At 39.4% G+C, this 21,508-nt stretch overlaps 1 protein-coding gene across 16 annotated transcripts in view; it reads left to right on the top strand.

The window, feature by feature from the left end:
* The window catches only part of KIAA0586 (KIAA0586 ortholog), a 75,158-nt gene extending 53,996 nt beyond the window's left edge, over positions 1 to 21,162 (top strand). For 14 of the 16 annotated variants that reach the window (XM_068947417.1, XM_068947413.1, XM_068947423.1 and 11 more), the window contains 2 exons: positions 16,460 to 16,525; positions 20,784 to 21,162. In XM_068947417.1, coding sequence (XP_068803518.1) covers positions 16,460 to 16,525; positions 20,784 to 20,929 — 212 coding nt within the window. In that variant the 3' untranslated portion in view covers positions 20,930 to 21,162. Of the gene's footprint in view, positions 1 to 16,459; positions 16,539 to 20,783 lie in introns of all 16 variants that reach the window. The other 2 variants (XM_068947424.1, XM_068947422.1) reach the window with 2 other exon arrangements.
* The last annotated feature ends 346 nt before the right edge of the window (positions 21,163 to 21,508 follow it).

Genomic DNA, 21,508 nt, shown 5'->3' with positions numbered 1-21,508 from the left:
TCTTTATGCCATTTTTCCATGTATCTTCATAAAGTTAATATGATAATAATTGTTGTGGTTTGTGAATGTACATATTTCCAGAATGCAAACATTTTTCAGGTTTCCACTAACATAATATGAAATACTTAAATTAAAATGAAAGAACAGGTGGCAATGCTTGACTGCAGAGTGTTTTTAAACCTTAATACAAGCAGCTCGGAACCAAGGGGTAGGTGTATATCTTCACTTAATTATTTTTCTACAGCACGCTCTCAAAATGTGACCTCGAGAGCACAACTTAATGATAATAATTATTTTTTTATGTCTAGTTACTGAATTATATTCAGGCAGATATAAGTACATGAGGTAAAAAAAAAAAATAGTAAGAGACTAAGTGATTGGCTTTGTTGCCACAGAGAGATTGCACAACTGCTTGTGGGAGGAGATGGTCTGTGCAATAAATGAATAGAGAGCAAGAAGCCCTTAAAACAATCTGTATAAAAATAAAACTTCCAGATCTTTAGTTTTCTAGTGCGGAAAATGGACTTGTTCTTTGTTCACGTTGGCATTACGCTGTATTGAAAATTGTAATATTGAAAATATAGATATAATTAAATATTTCTTTTGTCTCTCTTCCTTAGCCAGAAATTGCTCTTAGGGTTTTTAAACTATTGTGCCATGAGGCAAATCTGTAACAGATGCTTCAATAGGAAGGAAGAAGATTAGGATAAGGCTAAAGGTCTGTATTTTTTTTTCATGGAACTGCTTTGGACAAACACTTACCTATTGCTGAAAGTTTACTTCTTATTTAATATCCTGCTGTTTCTTATTTTGGACTGGATTTTGATAAGACTTTTGCTAAAGACTGTCCGAAACAGTGGAAACTGCGGTTAGTGGAGCAAAACAGAGCTATTTCACCAAACCTGAGCTGTAGGAATAGTTTGCATGGCCTGTCTTGGTGCCTGAGTTTGACTACCTTCTGAGGAAATATCTTGGAAATTGAAGTCATGAAATCAGTTAGATATAGTTATGGTATTTTACAAGCAAATGTTTGTCCTGTAGAGGCTTATATAAGTTTTTCATTTCTTCTTCAGAACTCTTGCTTTTGGTCTATTTTAACACCAGTATAGTTCTCTCCCCATGATATCAAACTGCTCGTTGACATAATTCAGTTAATATATTTTACATTCTGGCTATACAGGAAATGCAAAGCTGGGTTTCCCACAGAAACTTTTTCATAAGAAGACATAGGCTTATCAGTGATCAAAACGGTTTGGAACACTAATTCTCTGAGAGTTTTCTTTTGCTTTTTGCACATGTGACCATAGCAATTACATGATATTAGAAAACATGTACCTGAATAATAAGAATACATTTTGCATAGTATTCCCACATAAAATCGTCAGGTGCCGCACTTGAGAGTTTCTAGTTTAAAGTATTTCAAGTTGATACGTAGCTTTGTTACAGTAAATTTGGAACAGTAGCTTTGGATTTCCTGACTTTTATACGTTTTAATTATCTCTTATAAAGCATCATTTATATCTAAGGTTGCTTTTTTTCCTACCACTGAGTTATCCCAATTAATTTTTGGACAAAAGCTTAAAACAGAACTTTGATTCTTTTCATAGCGTAAGGTGAAGTCACGTGTAGAAGCGTTGTTGTATACCCAGGTGTATTCTGCTGCTTGGAGTTATTGGAGAAAGTGAGCAACAGGAGCTGCTGTGGATTTCATGGGACAGTGGCATCCTTGCACCCATTCACAAAAGATCTCTTCCTGGGAAATGATCCTCTGGTCTCCTAAACCTCTCATTTCCTCCCCTTGCTTATTTGTGCAAAAAGCATGAACAAGAGGAACTACTAACAAGTTCAGAGGTCAGATGAAACACAGATCTTCCTGGTATGTCTTTTAGACTTGTAGAATGGGATTTGATTTCTTGAGACATCTTAATTGAAATTTAAATGATCAGATGAAGAAATGAGTAATAAAAATATCAGTTTATACATAAAGAAGACATTCACAGAACAGGCTTATACTGCCTCATGATCAGAGGATTTCATGCTGACTGACACGCTCAGGAAGAAGTCATTCTCCTCTGGAGTCCTGTTCCGCACCACACATTACATGGCTGTCTTCTTTTTGAGCCCCATGTGTAAGGTTTTTGCTCTCTTAGCAACTTTCTTCAACTCTTGAGAACATTATCTAGCTGAGTGTTAGGGAGGCATGCAGTAAAAGGAGAACTAAATGGCACAGAGGGATACAGCTCAGCTCTCTCTTGCTGCTGAAGTATTGCTGAGACATTTCTCCTCAGCTTGTGCTTAGGCTTTCTCTGGGGAGGTATGTGCAGAGGCAGAAAAACCTCCCTTTTTGGTCTGCCTTTGGTACCTGCACAGATGATGCTTTACACTACATCAGGGAATCTGTAGTACTTTATGTTCAGGTTTCGTTTGTACAGTCCAGGTGATGGTCAACTTCTCCATGTTGAATGTGGGTATGGTCCCTCTTTGGAGGGAAGGGATTTTACACTTCTGAATCAGTGAAAAGAATGAAGCAGGAAACCTTTGAGTGTGTGCTTTACTCAGACTGACATGATCTTTAATTAAAGGACTGTTTCCTATGGAGACTGTCAAACTGCTTGCTTTTTTATCTGTCCTTTCTTGGATTTACTGGAGCTCAAGGTAAATATCCAGAAATTTCATCTGATCCCCTTCAAGAATAGATTTTAAAGGAGTGCAGATGGTCTAATCCAGTGACCTGTAGTATCCCTCAAAGGCTGTTTAATATACCAACATCCTAAAGTTCAGGGCAGTGAAGAAATTAAGCCTGGTATTTCACTCGTGCATGGCGTTACGATGTACAGGTAATGATGGGCTAGTCCCTTTTTCATACTGGGAAGCTGTCAGTCATGGAACTGCTGCATCAAGCATTCGGTGCACGTTCTGGAATTTGTATGTCCTTTTTGTTTCAAATTATCATGTAGTACCCTGTATCATATTTGCTGAGCATCAGCTGCCTGTATCTCATGGCATAGGCACCAGAGGGTTCTCAGGATCTTCTGTTCTTATGTAAGTTAAATATATCTTAATAATGGAATGGATTTTCCTAGGCATATCAAGTTCCCTCCCCCCCATTTGTATATTCATAATTGAATTTCCTTCTCAAACACTCATGACTACCTGATGGAACCAAAGCAGTCTGGGCAGCCAGTCAGCTCTGTTAAGCTGCATTTGGCATCGCTGTCTCATTCTTGAATCGGAGATTTCTCCGTATTTCCTCTTGAGACAGTTTTTTTCCATTTATTTTTGTAGCTTCAGTCTCTAGTGGCCAAACAGATTCTGATTAAGCAAAGAGTACCTCTCACCACTGCATCTCCACTCTGAGAGAACTGGAATGTAGGTAATAGTCCAAAATTGCAATTTCTGCTTTAGCACTCTGTCTTTGGTCTTCTACTAGTTCCAGTTTCCAGTTGTGCAAATCGGGCCTATTGTAAGACAATCCAGGTGTAAAGAATTATTGAAGAGGGTGGATTTTCAAGTAAGTAACAGCAGCTTTGTTCGTTTTCTTGATGCCCACCCAGCCAAGAGCTGAGCACCAAAGCTAGAACTTGTTGCTGTTTCTTTTGTGTAAGAGTTTTATGTTCTGAATGTGTGGTGGTGAATGAGCTGGAGTTGCTGTGCATTGCAAGTAGGCTATGATCTTGACAGCAAGTATCAAATACAGTCTAGAATCTCCTGGATGCTAACATGCTCCTCACCAGTCTACCTAAATCGTTGTGCCAAAACAGTCTTTCTCACAGCCTGTGTAGGATTCGTAAACATGCTAGGATCTGACTAAAGCAGCTTTGTATTGTGCGTTATGATTTGTATGCACTTTTACAAACTTACAGTAATTGCTGTTGCCTTCATTGTAAAGAGCAAAAAATAAACACACACAATAAACCCCCTAAACGGGCATTGATCCCACTGGCACTGATCTTGAGTAACTCTGAATAAAAGCAGATGGTAGCAAGCTGACGAGGCTGACCTGCTTTCCCCTTTCATGCATCCATTGCTTGTATAAATGGGACACACACATGCACCCCCCCCACACCCACACACAAATAATGGGCTTGGACAAGCCACTTAAGGACAGAGACTCCCCACATACTTAATCAGCCTGAGGACTGTTTCCAGTTAAATCTTCTCTGGAGGGAGAAGTTTCTCACAAATTAGTGGTTCCACAGCTCTGTGCCCATGGTTTAATAAGAAAGAACTGATGTGCGTCTAGAAAGTAAGTGTCCTTAGCTGTTCTTTGGCCTTTGTGTTGCAGTAGGTCATAGGAGATGATCAGTATAGTCTCTCCTGAACCTGCTATGCACTTATATACATATGCTTGAGTCTGAAGTCCCTTTAGATGTGATCTTCTGCCGTAATGTCAAATAGAGGCATTAGATTTTTGTGGTCTTATTCTTCCATGCGCCGATTCTTTAATAGCGATAGCAAATGAACTTAAAATGAGATCCTTACTTGTTCCAAATCATGCGTCTCAGGATGTCATTATAACAAGATATGTTGTGAGGAACAGTGTTGTCTTTTTCTTGTTCAGCGCAGCATTTGGTTGCAGTTACTACATGTGGGTGTATGCTGCAGCCTCTGCCAGAGATTACAGCCTTCAAAGACAAGTTTACTGGATAAGATGCGTTTTGTCTCCTCGCTCTAGTTTACAGCCTGGTACATCAATATCAGCTGAAGTTGGAGTCAGTAATCTTTCTAGCTGTCTCAGCTAGACCTGCTTCTGACTCTTAGTTAGTGCAATTGACAGATGCACAGCAGGATCTTTTAGGATGACCGTCCTTGCTGGGATTAACAATCATTTAAGTAGGCCTCTTATCTCATGTTATTTTTTTAAATATGAAAGTTATTTCTCTTATAGAAGGCACCAATATCAGAACAGGAAGCCTGAGGTCTTTGGATGCTGGTGACCGGTTTCATGGGTGCTGTATGGCCACAGATGAAGACAAGGAGTATTACAAACACTTCTTTCAACTTGAAGAAACATTTATAGCACAATGATAGGAGAAATGTGTAGGAATAATAGGCTTTCCGTCCTGATAATGCTCTGGATTTTTTTTGTTTCCTCTTCTACTTGTCAGGGAAGGCAAATGTTGCCCTTTATAACTCAGGGGCTTGTGCATGTCTGAGAGCAAAGCAACGGAATGAGCTGCTTCTGCTTTCCCTGTCTGCACTGGTTGTGACCATCCTTGGGAGGAGGCAGCTGGACACCCTTTGACTTTACTTCTCCTGGAAGAGCTCTCAATTCAACTTTTTAAACACCATCTAAAAATTGAAAGGAGCCAGCTGTTTGTACATGGGGTGGCTGGTAGGAGAGAGATGACTAGGAAGAGAGAAGGTAGTTTAATGTGAGTGATGAGTAAGCCACAGATTCTGACCATCATTGCCCCCAAACCTCTTTTATAAAGTAGCTGGGGGATTTACAGATGCTGTCATTCTCGGCACTTAAACTTGTTTCTTCCCCTTTTTAAAATATTTAATAAAGTTTTTTGCACTGCTGGCACAGGTGATGCATGGCTGTGACGGTATCATTAAAATCTAATGAGCTAATGAAGATGGCTATTTAGATAATTGTTGTCTACAATCAAATGGTAACATTATTTTTTAACTATACTGCTTATTATGTTGTGAAAGGGCTTGATTTACAGGCCGTTTTCCTGTTCGTGAGCAGTGTAGTTATCAAGTATTTTATTTACTTGGAGACAAACCTTCCACTTTGTGTGCTGAACAGAGGGCAGGTTCTTCTAGCAACTTCTTCTAAATACGTTGATACAAACACTGCATATAATGAAATAGAAGTGTCTCTTTCTAGTACCTATTTGCCTCATTTCTTAAAGCTAGATGCTCAGGAAACATTCAAATAAGGTAACAGAACATAGAGTAAATGCTGTCTAGGATGTTTCCCAAATTAGGGGTCCTATATAAAATAACGATAATGTTACTCTTTGATAGCATGCTGGTTTTGAGAAAATGCAGTCCACTAAAGTAGGTTCTTTCCTTTTTTTTTTTTTTTTAAAAAAAAAAAGGGTAAGAACTGATAAGTTTGCATATGAGACGACATTTTATAAGTGTTGAATAACATGCAAATATAAAACTTAGTTAAAAGCACTTTTTATCTTCTGTAAAACTGAATTTTGAAAGTAAAAGACAACAAATCCTCTTCTCCGAAATACCTGTTACAAATGTACTTCTTGGTGGCTGTGTTTGCAGAACAGTAGTAAATGATGGAGATGGGTTAAATGTTGTCTGTGAACTACTGCGTTCTGTTTTCAATCACGAATACTGTCATTCAGGGGAAAAAAAAAGTGCACCTAGAAAAGCTTAGTTTAGATTAGAACCTTTGTATCTCTGTTGTCATTTAGAAATTGTTCCCCTTCTCTCATCTGAAACGTGTTTTGCTTTTAAAGCAGCAAGAGCTGCTTTTAAGTACGGTTCTAAACAAGTCGAGAGAAAGTTGTTAAGTATGACACAGAATACCTTGCAGTTCCATAAAATGCAGGTTTTTTTCCCCAGTGCTTTGGCTGCAGGGAGGTAACTGTTTCTCTTTGTATATGACATGACTTTGACTTTCTATTAACTCTTTTCCTTTTTAATGTCAGATAGGCATGTAGTTTTAATACAGAATAGTAAATCATCAACCACATGCAAACGATAAAAATGTGCATCTCACAGGCCACACAGTCTGTTAGGATTACATATATGTTTTGGCTCAAAATTATACAATCAAAGCAGGTTAGACTTAATATGGGCTGACCTCTAACCTAACTCGAGTTGTTACAGTAAAGTAATCTCAAGGTTGCATAGTATGGCTTGGTTTTATGCACTGTACCTATTGCAAGACTCAGGCAGAGTTGTATTTGTTTAAAGACAGTGTGGCAGCTGCAGTTTCTGTCCCTTGTCAGGCCATTCTATCTTCAAAAGAAGTAAAAGCTTGGAATTTGCTGGCAGTTGCTTAATTTCTGTTTTTTTGGTTTGTTTTTATATTCCTAAAACCATAATTACAGATCTTGAGAACATTGTTTTATTTACTTAACAGCTGCCATTGTGCCCTGTTATGTAAATCAAAATTATAAATGGGAAATAGTTGAGTTGCAGTGTAAATACATGATTAACTTCTTCAAAGTGCACGCTGCTTATTTCAGTAATTGGAACTGATCCTAGAGACATGCAAACGGCGAGATTACACGGGGAACAGTCGTTTCTGAAGACGGAGCTTCCTACGTGATGAAAAAAGAAGAGCGGAGTGGGATCCGTTTCCTGTTGAGAGTCCTCACTTTAACAGACGGTCAGTCCAAGCCTTCCCCATGGCCCTTAGACGCAGTCCTTTCTGGATGCGTTCTCTGAAGTTGTCTAAAGCCATTCTCACAAGAGCTAGAACCACAGGCAGACCTGGGATTCGAAGAGATTTTTGCTCCTCTCTCGTCTGGTTTTAAACGTAAGGCTGAGACAGTGAGTGGCTCAGAGGTCAAGGCCTGATATAGGCTGTTCTATCCCTAAGATTTTTAATCTAGAAACGGCCTAGTGAGGAACTTCGAACTGGCTGTGTAGAAAACGTGTGTTCTAACCTTGATATATATGATGTGAAAAACGAATAACGGCAGTGCTGCAGGCCAACTCTTCCCTGTTACAGTGCGACAACCCACCCCTTCATTGGAGGTTTTGAGAATTTGGCTGTGCTTTTGGAAATAAGCCTCATGATTCTGCCGATGAGATGTTTTAGCTCAGATACTGAGTGCAGCACACAACTGCTTTCTTACTCTTGGCTCTGTGTGCTTCTGGCAGGAAACTGAAGCAAAACCTTATTTTTCTACCTACGGTATATGGTGGTTGTTTTGAATGCACCCAAGGCTACGTTTTAGTTCCTTTTTTCAAGTAAAACTATGTTCACAGGCTTGAGCACGCCAGCAGCTTAAAAACTAGAACCAGTTAAGAAGACAGGCCTTGACTCCATTATTCGTTAATTCAATAGATCTCTTTCTTTCTTTTAGGACAAGCTTCCTAGCTCTGTCTGTCCAGTGTTGTAGCAGTTAAAGGGGAGCCATACACTTAGGTCTTTAACTCAGCGATTTTTTGCAACTCTGCATAGAAGGAGAAGCACTTACAGAGAAGAGCAGACTTCATGCCTACCCAACACGGATCCAAATAATGTATTTAGGACGTGTTTACATCATGCAACACTGCTAGCACGGAAATCCTTGAACTGATGATCAAGCACCCTCTGGAAGCAGGGAAGCCCAGGGAACGTGCAGCGCTGGGCTGCGGCTGACTGATCCCAGCGTGGTGTGGTTCCCGTAAGGCTTCCAGGACATCGACATCCCACTGCGTTTTGCAGATATACTAGTTTGGGTGTCCTGAGTTACAGGACTGTCTTGCGGTGTGTGCTGTCCGTGCACTCATGCAGATCGCTGCAGGGCAGAGCTTGCCAGGGCGAATATTGCGAAGTGCTTGAAAGGCAAATTCAGATGTTTTTAGTCTGAGAGTGAAATTGCAGAAGGCCCTTAGAGGGCTGACTTATTGTGCAATCTCTGTGAGTAATTTGTAATCAAAATACCTTTGCACATGTCACTTTTATATTTCCTGTAATAAAACAGCAAGAGCAATTAAGATTTTGGACCGTAATCTTCTACAAGCGTGCTTCTAAAAATGAATGTGTTGGGGAATTTTTTGAGTTATGGCAGAAATAGCCAATTCTTGATTATAATTCCAAAACAGTTTGATAATAGCTATTTTAATAGGTGTTTAATTGTAGCCCAACACACAAGACTGTATACGCAATTGATTTGAAGTTTGCATCCGAAAAAGTAAAACACAAAAACAACAAAAACAAAAAAAAATTAAAAATACTGAAACTTTCTGCACCAAACTGAAAGGCATTGTACTCCAGTAACCTAGCAGGTCGCTTACTGATTCTTCTTTATTTTAAATGAATAAAATCAAATAGGTATATTGCCGTATTTGTGCAAGTATTTCAGAGTTAGTGTGCGCAATAGCACATTGCACGCCGTGCGTCTGTCACGTTGGTCTGACACGGTTCAGAAAGTTGTCTGTGGTCTTGGCATTCTTCAGGAAACGTTGGATTAATATATCCTTCTTTGTCGTACCTTTTTTTCTCGCTTAAGTAGGTGCGTGAAGGCCGGTGTTACGTAAATGAATTACACGGAAGACTTTGGAGGAAGAGGGGGCTTGTAAACTAGACTGAAATTAATGAATATAAGAATTAGAAATCAAAACTTTATGTTTAGTCTGAGGAGAAACAATTCCTTAAACCATAACCACATGGCTGTTTCTTGTTTGCATCAACTCTGGTTGACTGTTATTGTCTTCTGTTAATTCTCTGGGGCAGTGGCCTGACTTTGTTGAATGAGCCAATTGTTTTCCTTTGTGTTGCCCATCGAGTAAGTCCCCATCTGGTTTGTATCAGACTGTTTTCACAGCCAACAACTGCTGCCTTTTCTATATCCTGACACTTAAGGGCCCCATGCTATCAAAGCATTGCTGCGATAGCCTGTCTGGCTGGGCCTATACAGCTGTGCCTTGCAGCTTGAACCTATTACCCAAGTAATGGTAACTTAGAACTTGAACTGGCTCTTATTCCCATCGGTGTCGTGTGTACAGTGAACAGAATGCATTTTTGTCGAACTCTGCCTGCAACAAAAAATTCTTTAAAGCTCTTGTTTAACTTTTATATGATTGGTTAGTTTTATTTTCCAGCAGCTTCCTGTATCTAGAGGCAGTTAGGCGTTCTTCTAAAACATTAATGAGTACAAAACAAGGACTACGTAGTTCAGGCGCTGTTGTTGTTATTAGCTTTCTCTTATCAGATTTAGAATATGTTTTCAGCTGAGCACAGGGCACTTTCTGTGCATGATAAATGTGGGCTTTGTGAATAACGCTACGCCTTGGCCACTGCTGTACCTCATTTTCAGAAGAGCCATCTAAAAATATGGAGCAATGAACAATGAGTCTGCGTTAATCTGTTTATTTCTCTCCTAAAGGAACAGGCAGGGACTGGATAGCTCACTCTGTAACCTGCACAGGAAGACTGTCTTGCAGCGTGGACAGTAAAACTGTATTACAGTTTGCATTACAGAAGCATTGGGAGGCGCCAGGCGTGATCGAGGCCTGTTTCTGCCAGGCTTTCTAGACTGTAGGAGACAGTCCTGCTCTGAGAGACTTTGCTTTCTCTCTCTTAAGGACTTAAAAAAAACAAAAAACAAAAAAAAAAAAACAAAAAAACCCACCCAACAACATTGTATCAAGTAACAGTGATGTTCAAATGCTGTCTTGCATAAAGAAAGATAAGCTTTAAGCGTTAGTTCTCTTGGTCTTGTGGAGGTCTTGAAGCCATGTAACTCACAGTGACAGAAAAAGGATATAGGCAAGTGTGTTCCCAAATTTGTATGTATGTATTGAATTTTAAATATATTCTGGAATCAGTTCTTTCATGTGTAGGGCATATATAAGAGGGAGAGAGAGAGGAAGAAAAGAATGGATAATGCATTTAAAATTTCTGCTGTTTCTTTGACCCTATATAGCAACTGCAAGAAAGCAGATTGGTTTATCAAAGACTTGCGGAGATATCCTCAATTTGGGAGTGTGTGTGTACCTGTATATAACATGAATGAATTTGCTCCAAGTAAAATACTGGAGAGCCTTTAAATTCCATGAGACACTGTGAAACTTAATTTAAATAATCTCAATTCATGTACAAGAATGAACAATAATTACTTATGGGCCAAAATGATTGATATATGATTCTATTCAATATTAAGATTTTATGTAGACTCCCAGACACCTGACATAAACTTATAACTAAGTTAGAGCCTAATCCTTCGCCCGCTTTCTCAAGAAGCGTTCCATGATAGCTTGCATTCAGTTAAGGTGACTCTGTCCTGCCCTGATGATTTGCATTGCAGTGGGCTCTTCCTAAGACCCCTATATAACCCTCAAATTTAGGAGGTCTGGTGCATGCTCCAGAGCACCGAGCAGACCCAGGAGCCGCTGCCGTTGTGCTGCGTGAGTTGTATCCTGTCAACGCCCAGTAGCCTGCACCTCTGCAAGGAAGCTGCTCCCACACATGCTTGCTTTATTTCCATCCACGCTGCTTTCCGGGGCAGACTTCCCCTGTATTGCGGCCAGAAATATTTAAACCCAACAACTGATAAATGAGTTTCATTCAGGCTGCTTACAAGCTACATTCATCTTGCCCGTGGCCTAAGCCGATGAGACAAGCTATTGATGAGCCAAGCGCGAACCCAGTCTGGCAGCAACGGTTTGGTCAGGGAAGAGTGAATGGCAAAGAGCTGCAATGCTTTCTCAAGTAAGTTAGCACGAGATGCTAAAAAGGGTTGTTACCAGCAGCTTATGCAGCCAGCATCTTCAAAGTTTCAGCTTGTGTGTGTGTGTAGTTTTAGAGATAAAGAACATCTGCCCAGATGAGAACCTCACGTAAATGAGTATGTTCAGTGCCTTGAAAGGCGCTGCTTGACTGCTGCTCCGTGATTTGGGCAGAGCAACTACTGTGTTGCTGACAGGATTTGGTTTTACTGTAGCTATTCAGGAACCGTTGGTAGTAGTGAAACCCTCAAGAGTCACAGTGGTGCTGAGAGCAGAGCTTTGTAGTGTTTTCCCCTCTTTTTATAGTAGTTGGGGGAGACAGATGTGTGTCAAATTTAAAATAAGTAGCAATGTGCATAAGAAATAATTAAGAAGGGGATGTAGCAGGCTAAATAGGTAGCATAGATGTAGAGTATAGCAGAATATTTAAGCAAGAACGTGTTTCTGCAGTTCGGTGACTCTGTTGAATATTTAGAGCTGTCTGTGAGTTCTTTTACAGTCAAATTCACCCGAGTATGACAAAGGAATTGATTTTTACTCTTCCTTTGTAACAGACCAAGGTTCTTGATTTTTGTTTTTTGTTTGCGAGGAGGAATGCTTTCCTCTGTTGCACAAAGTTTAAACGTTTTAGACTTTAACAAACTTTAAAATAGCAAGTCGATGTTTTTATGCTGTCCTATCAGACCTTTCCAAGTCTCTGGTTCCAGGCATTGAATTGTAGAGATAGCATTACTTGTCATCACACTGGGTACACTGGGTACTTTTTTCAAGTGAAGGCTTAGAGGCTCTTTGGCAGAATAGGATGTGAATACTTACAAACTAGCTGTCTCCCACCAGGTCTGCCTATAAAGACATTTTGTGTTTTCCTTTTTTAAATGTATGCTTACTTATATATACTACTACAATATTCTTTCTAACCTAATAGAGAAAGTATTTGCCGCCTTGTATTTTCTAGAATTGCTTATTCCTGATACATTTTTTCAAATTGAATTGATATGCACAAATGGTAAGGCCTCTAGTGGCCGTTTTCTGCTGTTTAACAAATGGCTTGAGAAGAAGTCGTTTTTAACAAGTTTGTCAACGTGTATGCTAGAAACATATGTAGAAAAATCCTAGTGTTTGTTAGAGTGCATCACTGAAAAATGCTAACTGCATAAGGCTGTTTTTGTTCTGTTTTGTTTTGTTTCCCTGGGGAAAACATTCATAATATTCCTTTAAAAAAGTGTAATTACAAAAATTGCATAATTGTGCTGTAAGTATAGATATTTTAACACAGCAGACTTTTGTAATGCTAGTACAGTAATAGGCATCTTGGCAAACAGTCTCCATATGGAGAATCCCATCAGCTTGGAAGAATTAGAAAAAATCATCAAAACAGATACATAGGGTCTTGTGAATATTTAAGTATTCAGAATAGAGAAACACTATCTTTTTTTTGTGTGTTGTCATTTAGGAAAACACTTGTTAATCAAACAGTTTTTGGTTCTGAGAATATCTTTTATAAATTTTTATTATGGGAATGTATTCAGTGACTTTGTTATATGTGAACAGCGACTTGGCAGTGAGCTGATTCTGCTCTGCAGTGCTGCTTGGAGAACGATGCGGTAGAGAAAGTCTTCCCTTTTCTTCCTGTTCTCCATCCCGAAGCCTTCATCCTAACCTGGGTGAGGATTGCTGTTAAGGTTGGAGGGAATGGAGCCCAGGAAATCTCTCGTCCGTTTGAGATACAGCAGCATCAAGGTCTCCCATCATACTTTTAAGGGATATTCAGCAGCTTGTAACTTCTTACACTAATTTTCTGAGTGTTGTCCTCTTACATCCCTAACAGAATTTTTTTCTAGTAGCTATGCAGCTGAGGAATTAATAGGGCCGGGATAGCATGTGATGCTTAGCAAGCAGATGCAGTGCGAACTTCGCTGTGAGTACATGCTCAGTCTTGACCTACAAAATACTGTACATGTCCGATCCGTAGAGATCGTCATTTGCCACGAATTATGTACTCCCCAATTAGTATGCACAACCGCACCTCAAAAACTGTGTAATAGCCGTCATATTGTTGGTGATTTCACTGTATGGGCCAAATAGATCTGAGCAGAAATTCTGAGGCGGGAAGGGAAACTAGATTAATGCACTACATTTCCTGGCCAGTATACTAGCCTATAGAAGAACGTTATTTACTTAGGGAATTCCCTCTCTTGCACCCATCTTCATTTTAAATGTGAATTGGAAAGATCTTTGTTTTCAAGCCCGTTGTAAGCCTAATTTATTGTGAGATGTTATTGAGTTTGTTTATTCAGCTTTAATTACTTGTGGAAATTATTGTTTAGTGATTCTTAAAATGAAAACATGCGACTCTTAAGTATTAAAAAGATGCTTTGATTTGTACCTGCCACTCATAGAATATGCATGCTATAATGTCTAGCCCTGTGGTAAGAGGTAATAAGCTGGAGGTAGTAGTACTGCAATTATTATGTAAAGATGCAAGGTCTCGGTGGAGCCAGCCCTACTGCTAGGGTTGCAGTGAATGATTCTGCATCTTGAGGGAAGTCTGCGTAATTTCATTATACTGGAATTGAGTGTGAATTCCTGCAATTGATCACTTGAGTCCGTTTTCTTTTTAAGTTTATTTTGCTTCAGGTGCTGACATTAAAATGTCCTTTGGATCCCCAAATGTGAAGGTGTGGTTAACAGAGCTAAATAGTACAGTTTTATACGACCGTGCTTTAAAAGTGCCTTCCTGTCCACTTGCCCGTTAGATCTTGCAGAAAATGAGAAAAAGATTGGCACGTAGGAGGTATTTATTTTTACTGAATAAATAGAGAGAAATTAAAAGAAATATTAAACACACAACGAGACATGCGGTTTTCTAATTATCACCTGTCAAATTCTCCTGATTCCACCAACTGTTTCCCTAGGCCGTCTCTTGCGGATCTGGAGACGGTTGCAGTCTAGTAACTCCCGCGCACGTGCGCGCACACACACCCCTCCTTGCACAAGTTACACATTTTCCTGGTGTTTTCCAGAGATTCTGGGCCAACTCCTTCTCCTGTTTGTTCATTGTCTGCTTTACTTTCAAATACAAGCTGCTGCCTCAAGGTTTGCTGCTGAGCCCTCCTCTACTTCCTCTCGGGGAAAACGGTCGCAATCAAGAAACAAGCAGTTCACGTTCAAAAAAAATCCCAGGCTTCTGCAAGGACCGTTCAAACAGACTTTTGCTCTTTCTTCTCAGCATTAGGAATCTCCTTCGCTGGAGATATTCAAAACCCGTCTGGATGTGATCCTGGGCAATAGGCTCTAGGTGACCCTGCTTGAACAGGGAGGTTGGACTAGATGATCTCCAGAGGTCCCTTCCAACCTAAACGATTCTGTGATTCTGTGAATGACTGTAGTTATTCGGAAAGATCAATGCACATCTTTTGGAAGGGATTTTCTGGGAAACCACAAGAAGAGGTGTGGCCAGGGAATTGAATTGTTAGGCAGTGAGAAAGACTCCAGAGCAAGATATCCACATCCAAAGGAGCAGAGGAGACTTTAGTTGCTGAAAGGAAATATTTATCTAGCAAACTCTGCAGTCACATTCCTAGGTGTTTTTGGAGCTGCCTTCTGTTTGCCCTTCCCTACTAGTGTCTTAAAACTGCATTAGGATTTTGAAAAATCTGGTGTCTAGTTTGTTTTATGTATTCCTTGTATTTGCTCTGTGTAGTGTTGCTCTTGGTGAGAATATAACGTGTTATGGAAAACCACTGAACCTCGAACTCGGGCTCGAGAGGAGGAAGAGTCATTTTCAAGTGTTCTGCTTCGAAAAATTTGTTAGCTGTTTAGCCTGTGTCCCACGCTCCTTTACTGACTTGGGATCTGACTTGATTTTCTTTTTGCAAATATTTATGGCGAAGCTATGTATTAGGCTTTAAACAAACAAACAAAGAAAACTGTGTGTGAATGCGTGTTTATTTTCTGTGTGTTTGCTGTGGGGAGTTTCTCTAAGTAGGTTGCGCCACGTGAAAATTTTAGGTCAAAACTGCAGTTAAACTCCTACTGCCTAGTTTTCTGTCCCCTTTGGTGGCTGTAGCCCGTTTATGGAGGCTTATGAGTTGGCTGAAGCCTTTGCGAATGGAACTGTGTTTGTTCAGCTCAAGCAGCAGACTCATGCTTTTAGGTTTCTGGCTCAAATCCTGCAGATGTCAGTCCATTTCGGTAAAACAACTGATGCGTTTTAATTATAAATCTATCCCTGTCATGCAGTTTCGCCCTAGAAGTTTGGTCTCAGTTTGCCTGGAGTCTTTTCTGTTTGTCATGAAACCAGTGAAGTTCTGGACAGGTCCATCTTTGAATTTTGAGACTAGAACTGCATGCAATTTGCAGGGCATCTTGTTCTCTCATTTTTTTACATTTCTATCCTAGTGGAAGCCAGAGGTCTGTACGGGCGTCTGGGGCCCTATGCTAAACAATGTGTTTACACAGTGAGAAAGAGTCCCTGCCCTAAAAAGCACAGATGCTTAAGCATTTTTGCTTCATTTCTGGCAGTGCTAACAGAGGACATTTGGAACTAATTCCTCCTTCACCTTCTCCATAATAACATAAATATGCCTCCCTTCCACGTGGAATTGAAGGTGGAAACCTGGGAGAGAAAAGTGGAGGTGCTATCGGATGAATGGAGAGTAAATTTGTCCAAATGATAGGGTTATTAGCGAAATTGTTAATGACCATTTAATTTCTGAGAACGTTGTATTCTTTACCATCTTGAGACCATGAGCTCTGCACCATACCAAGTTTCAACTGTATAAGCCATTAAATTCCAGAAGCAATGAATTCTGTAGACAGTGTACAGGGTATAGCTAGACATGAAATTGAACTGGAAATACTGTTCCTTATAATTATTAATATGACTGACATTGCAATTTATTTTCTCTTTTTAGTTTAGCCTTCAGAGTTGCTTACATCAAAATACATCTGTTTCTTACCGATGTATGTTAGCCCGGCAAGTCTGGAATAGTTTTGATTTTTGTGGAAAATGCTGCTGCTTGTGTTTTTCTACTTGGTAATTTGCCTGTACACCAAGATGTTAAAATGCATGGCCTTTTTTGGTACCCTGCAGGTATCCATGGAGACACGGATCGGACGCATATTAATGCAGATATGTATCTCACATCTTCACTTACCGGTAAGAGGAGCAGGTAAAATGTTTCTGTTTATGGTGGTGTGGTCACTTTTGGGCTCGTAGGTGTTCTACTTAGAGTCATCATTGCAAGAAGTTCTGCCAACTCTTTCTAAGTATATGTGAGATATAAAGCTTTTTTTTTTTTTTTGTCGCGAAAAGGCAAAATGGGAGAACAACGGACGAAAGAGAAAAGATCTTTCTTTGGAGGTTTATACGATGCTGAGTTATAGATGTGTAGGTGCTGCGCTATCCCCAGCGCTCTGAACACCCGAGATAATGCGTCTGGGGAAAGTTATTTGTTGGGACAGGACAGTGTTTGAAACTTTGAAGTTAGTAATAAACAAAATGAAGCGGCTGGAATCTGGCAGAAGAAGAAACAAGCCAAGCATCTCTGCCCTTGCTGTTAAGGGAGTAAGAGTATTGTATTGGATTTATTTTTACGTATGCTTGGAAGGTTTATTCTTGCTCTAGAAGTTAGCTGCTTTATTTTTTACATTAGATTATGAGAGGGTGGTGGGAGGGTTGCTAAAGGTGATGGCTGTTTTTAATTTTTAGGAAATAATATGCAGGTAATTACAGTAATTGTGGTGCTTTTATACTGAAACAGTATCCTGGGCCCTGATCCTTCAAACCCCTCCCTATTTATTGGGGCATGTTTGTCTACAAAGATAGCTCTTTTCACCAACAAGGGTATGGTTCTGGTTTATCTCCTGATAGATTAAAAATAGAAGTTTTATTTAATGTATGGACACTGGCTTAAAGAAGTTAAAGCACATGTTTTTTATTTGGCTTAAAAATCAGACTTGTTTAGTCTTTTTATTTTGCCAAATAGAAAAAAATTAAAAAGAAAGATTTTTCTTTGTTCTCATAGTTGCCATATGGTATTAGTAACCAAACCTCCCTTCAGTGTGTTTAATTCCTTTTCCATTTGGCACACATTCACGGTACCCTTGTATATAGCATACTCTCTGTATGATGGTACTGCTCAGAGGAAAAACTCTTTTCACAGGTCACCGGATGGTTGACACACCATTAATTTTTAAGTTTCTGTTAAACAAAGATCTGGAAATCTAGTACTGTACGTGAATTTGTTATAGAGTGCCAAGCACAGGGAAAATTCCTAATCTGAAATCTGACCTTTTCCATCAGTGGGTCACCAAGATGTTTTCAGTCATTGTTGAGTTTCTACCAGTCGAGGACCCTTATGCACTTATTAAGGGTGTCTGTTTTCACAGTTTATATGAACGTATTCTATTAGACGGTGACAATGAATTTGGAGAAATGGAGGTCAGCTGAGGTCACAAGTTGCAGTTATTGGATTTTAACAAGGAAAATTTTTATAAATACAGCTAAGTAGATGATTGTAAAATTGTTCTGAGTACTTCCAGAACTTCTGAAGAGGAAAAAAGCTGTGAAGACTACCTGTCTCCCTGCTCTGCGCTGCTTTATGGCGTGGTGGAATTTTCCACTTCATTTTTACTGTATATTGAAAAATTACAAGCATCATTGCTATTTGCATATTTGTGATTGTGAGGGGCTTAATCTTTAAGATGAAAGCTTCTTAGTATTGGTTATGAGCTGTTCTCTGATGGGGGAGAAGTAAAATGGAATATCATGTTGGTAAAGTAGGAGCTGGCCAAGGACTATACAAGCACTGTCACGATGAAGAGCCAAAGGCAGATATAGTCATCAGTAAATATGCGTGCTTTATAACATATATGTGAGCACGAATACAAGCATTTAGAACTGTGTGCTTGTATTTGTGCATGTATTCACATACGCATCTCCGTATGTATATATGAATGTGTTTTATAAAATGTATGCCCTGTGCATAGGTTAGATTAAACAAGAGGTGATAGTAGTGAAGCAGATGTGAGAGTAACTTAATAGTTGCATCTCTGGGCCCAGGTCGAGTTCTGGGACTAGCCGCCTCCTGCCCTAGAAAGTCAGTCATGAAGCAAAATCTCCTGTGGAGCTGAAATAGGATATCCATAAATTTTTACAGTTAAAATGCTGAAAATCTGGGTTGTATGTTTTCTTTGTGTATCTAACAAAGTTAAAGACTTCAGACTTCTGTTGGTTTTGTTTTGTTTTTAAAGTGTTAAATGTGGATATTTTTTAAGCTGATCTTTAAGGATGATTAGATAATCCAGGACCAGATAACTTTTCTATTAAGAAAGTAGATGGAATTATTCAGTTGATTTCTCTGTGCTTTTAGCATTTTGTATCCAACAGAAAACTGAACTGTAGTTTGTCTGTAAAATATATTAGAGTACGTGTTAGGAAGAATGTAGACTGGTATGATATGGTCTTTCAGCACCGCAGATTCAAATACTTGGGAAGTTACTGTAGACCCTTGGGACCAGGAAATATTCTTTTTTTTTTTTTCTCCTTTTTTAAAACCTGAAAACAGCTGTTGAAACAATGACATCATGGAGTGTGGCATGACTGTGGAAATTGTTAACAAAGTAAAGCTTCGATAGCATCAAACTACATACAGCGTCAGAGAGTGTGCAATGGTTTGCTTTGGTGTCTAGGATGATTTACAGAGTTTCCTTGGCCATTACACATTCATATCTTTACTGTGTGTCAGCTTCACTTCTAACCAAATAAACGTATATGCTTTTCTTCTGTTCTCGTTCTGAATAACCTCTTTTAATCATGCAGACGTGGTTGCAGACTAAGCTCATGGAAGTGCTTCAGGGAAAGCAAAACGCACATGTTATTTGCACATCTTTGTGGTATTACCACAAATGTGCTTTTGAAAAATGTTCAGAAGATGTAAAATTTCTCGTGTATTCTTTCTGATTGTGTGTTAGATTTGCCAACACAAACTTTGGCAGCTGTGCTTTTAGAGGGGATTGGGGCAGAGAGTGAAGAAGGCTGTACAAATAGTGAGGCTAGGCAAGTGAAACTGTAGACATTGATTCTTGCAAAGTGCATAAGTGGTTGTAGCAGACAGGTGATGTGCTGGTTCCCTGGGGACACAAAAATTGTCATCGTACTCTTCCTACCTCTACAGAGCCCTATCTTCCTGAGATGCAAGAGGCTTAGCTGGCACAAGTTGCTCCATGTGGATTTCCTATCTTCAGCCCCGTTTATTTTTGACTTCTTAGGCAGTTGGCAGCTGTTTATTTTAGCAGTTGTTTTTTTGTTGTTTTAATTAGTCATTTGAAGTGTGCTTTGCTGCAAGTCAGATGAAAGCGGGTTACTACTACAGTGACGTAGTAGATAATTAACTAGGGTGAAAGAAAGCCTACTTTTTTAATTGAGAAACTAGTGTTTTAATTACCTAGGCTATCACAGAACAAGGGAGAATCGTTACAGCATATAGGAATAAGAACAAACTCCAAGACAGAGTGTGGCTGGGAAGCCTCTAGGAGGGCTGGCGCAGCGGCGGCTGGACGCGCGTGGGCTGGCTCCCGGGAGAGTCCCGCACTGTGCAGGGCCAAGAGGCTGGGACCACGGGAGCGGGAACGGTGAGGTGCTGTCTCAGGCTTACCGGAATATAAACACGGCTTGTAAAGTTCTGCAAGTTTTATCTCCTGTGGAGAGGCTTGATGCGTTTTCTCTGACGTCTGTTGTAGGATGAAAGAAGGGGGATGAACCACAAAGCAGCAGCAAAACCCCATCGGCTGTCAGGGAAGCCAGTTGGAGAAACAGCCCTATAACAGCAATGAGCTGAAGCAACTTCTCACTTGTGTTTTGGGCAACTGAATTGCTGTTTGGGTGCTTTTCTCTACAACACGTGCAGCCAATAGCTTCAACTTGTATTGCTTTGCTTTTTATGATTGTATGTAGATACATGGTATAGAGAAACTGTAATGTTTGCTAAGGATTTGATGAAAATAGACATGCGCATATGCATGGAGTTTAGAAATACTATTAATGTCTGCAATATCTAATTTCTTTCCTATGGAAAACATCAGTATACATGTTTGAAGTAGTTTTATGCCTACTGGAGATTTTTTATATATATGTGTGTGTATGTGTATGTGTAGTGTGCATGTATGTAAATACCCACTCTGTATATTCTCAGATTTTCATCCCTTTATTATCTGATAGAGAGGACTGTGGTGGGTAAAACAGCGCCTTCTGAACCATGCCTCAAAGATATTGCCATATTCTGATTTTGGACAAGTAAGGGTGTCTGTGTCTTTATATTTCAATAAAGTGATGCAGCATGGAGATGACTCAGGTACAGTTAAATGATGTATGTCGTAGACTGCAAATAATGTGTTTTATTCTGTTTTTATTTTAGGAGAGGATGCTGTCCTGCATTTAAATCCACATGTTTCTGCAGCAAAGGTGTCAGTGAAGCTGCCTTCCATGAATGTAGATAACCACACGAGAAGTATCAGCAGTATACATGGGGATTCAGATTCTTCAGGGGCAGATACATTTTAAAACTTATGGCTTTATATGATAGTTGCTGTCTGAAGATTTTGTCACTGGTACATTTGGTATGCCTAGTGTGATAATCTGGATGTTTCATCAAAATTTTGGCCTTTCAGTACTGTTTATTTTCTACCATTTTTCCTTATAACTTTGATATGAAGATGACTGTAAATTTAGGCAATTATTCTGTTTGTGAATATATCAAATATTTTTAAATGAATAAAATGTCACTCTATCAGGAATATTGTGAGTTTAAGTCAGTAAAGGTGAAGGCTAATTAAATACTTATTGTATGTAAACATGAATATGAAAGTCATCTGTATTGAGATCCATGGTAAAATTCTCACTTACCGTTGGAAAAATGTTTGGCTCAGTATAACGTCAGTACTGTCAAAATGTGGAGCTAGAGGAAAATATATTTGAAATCAAGGTTTGCAAGAAAACTATTTTTTTAAAATACTTTCGGAGCTTGTTCATCCTTAGAAGACTGCTAGCACAGTAAGACAGTAGTTCAAAATTGTATGTAAGCAAAACCATTAGTGTTTGTATTGTTTTAAGACGCTTTTATTTTTGTAAGTACTATAAGAA

This window comes from Struthio camelus, chromosome 5 (assembly GCF_040807025.1).
Source record: "Struthio camelus isolate bStrCam1 chromosome 5, bStrCam1.hap1, whole genome shotgun sequence".
Taxonomy (NCBI): domain Eukaryota; kingdom Metazoa; phylum Chordata; class Aves; order Struthioniformes; family Struthionidae; genus Struthio; species Struthio camelus.
Note: the sequence above shows the minus strand (reverse complement) of the source record. Positions and strands in the feature narration are given on the sequence as shown.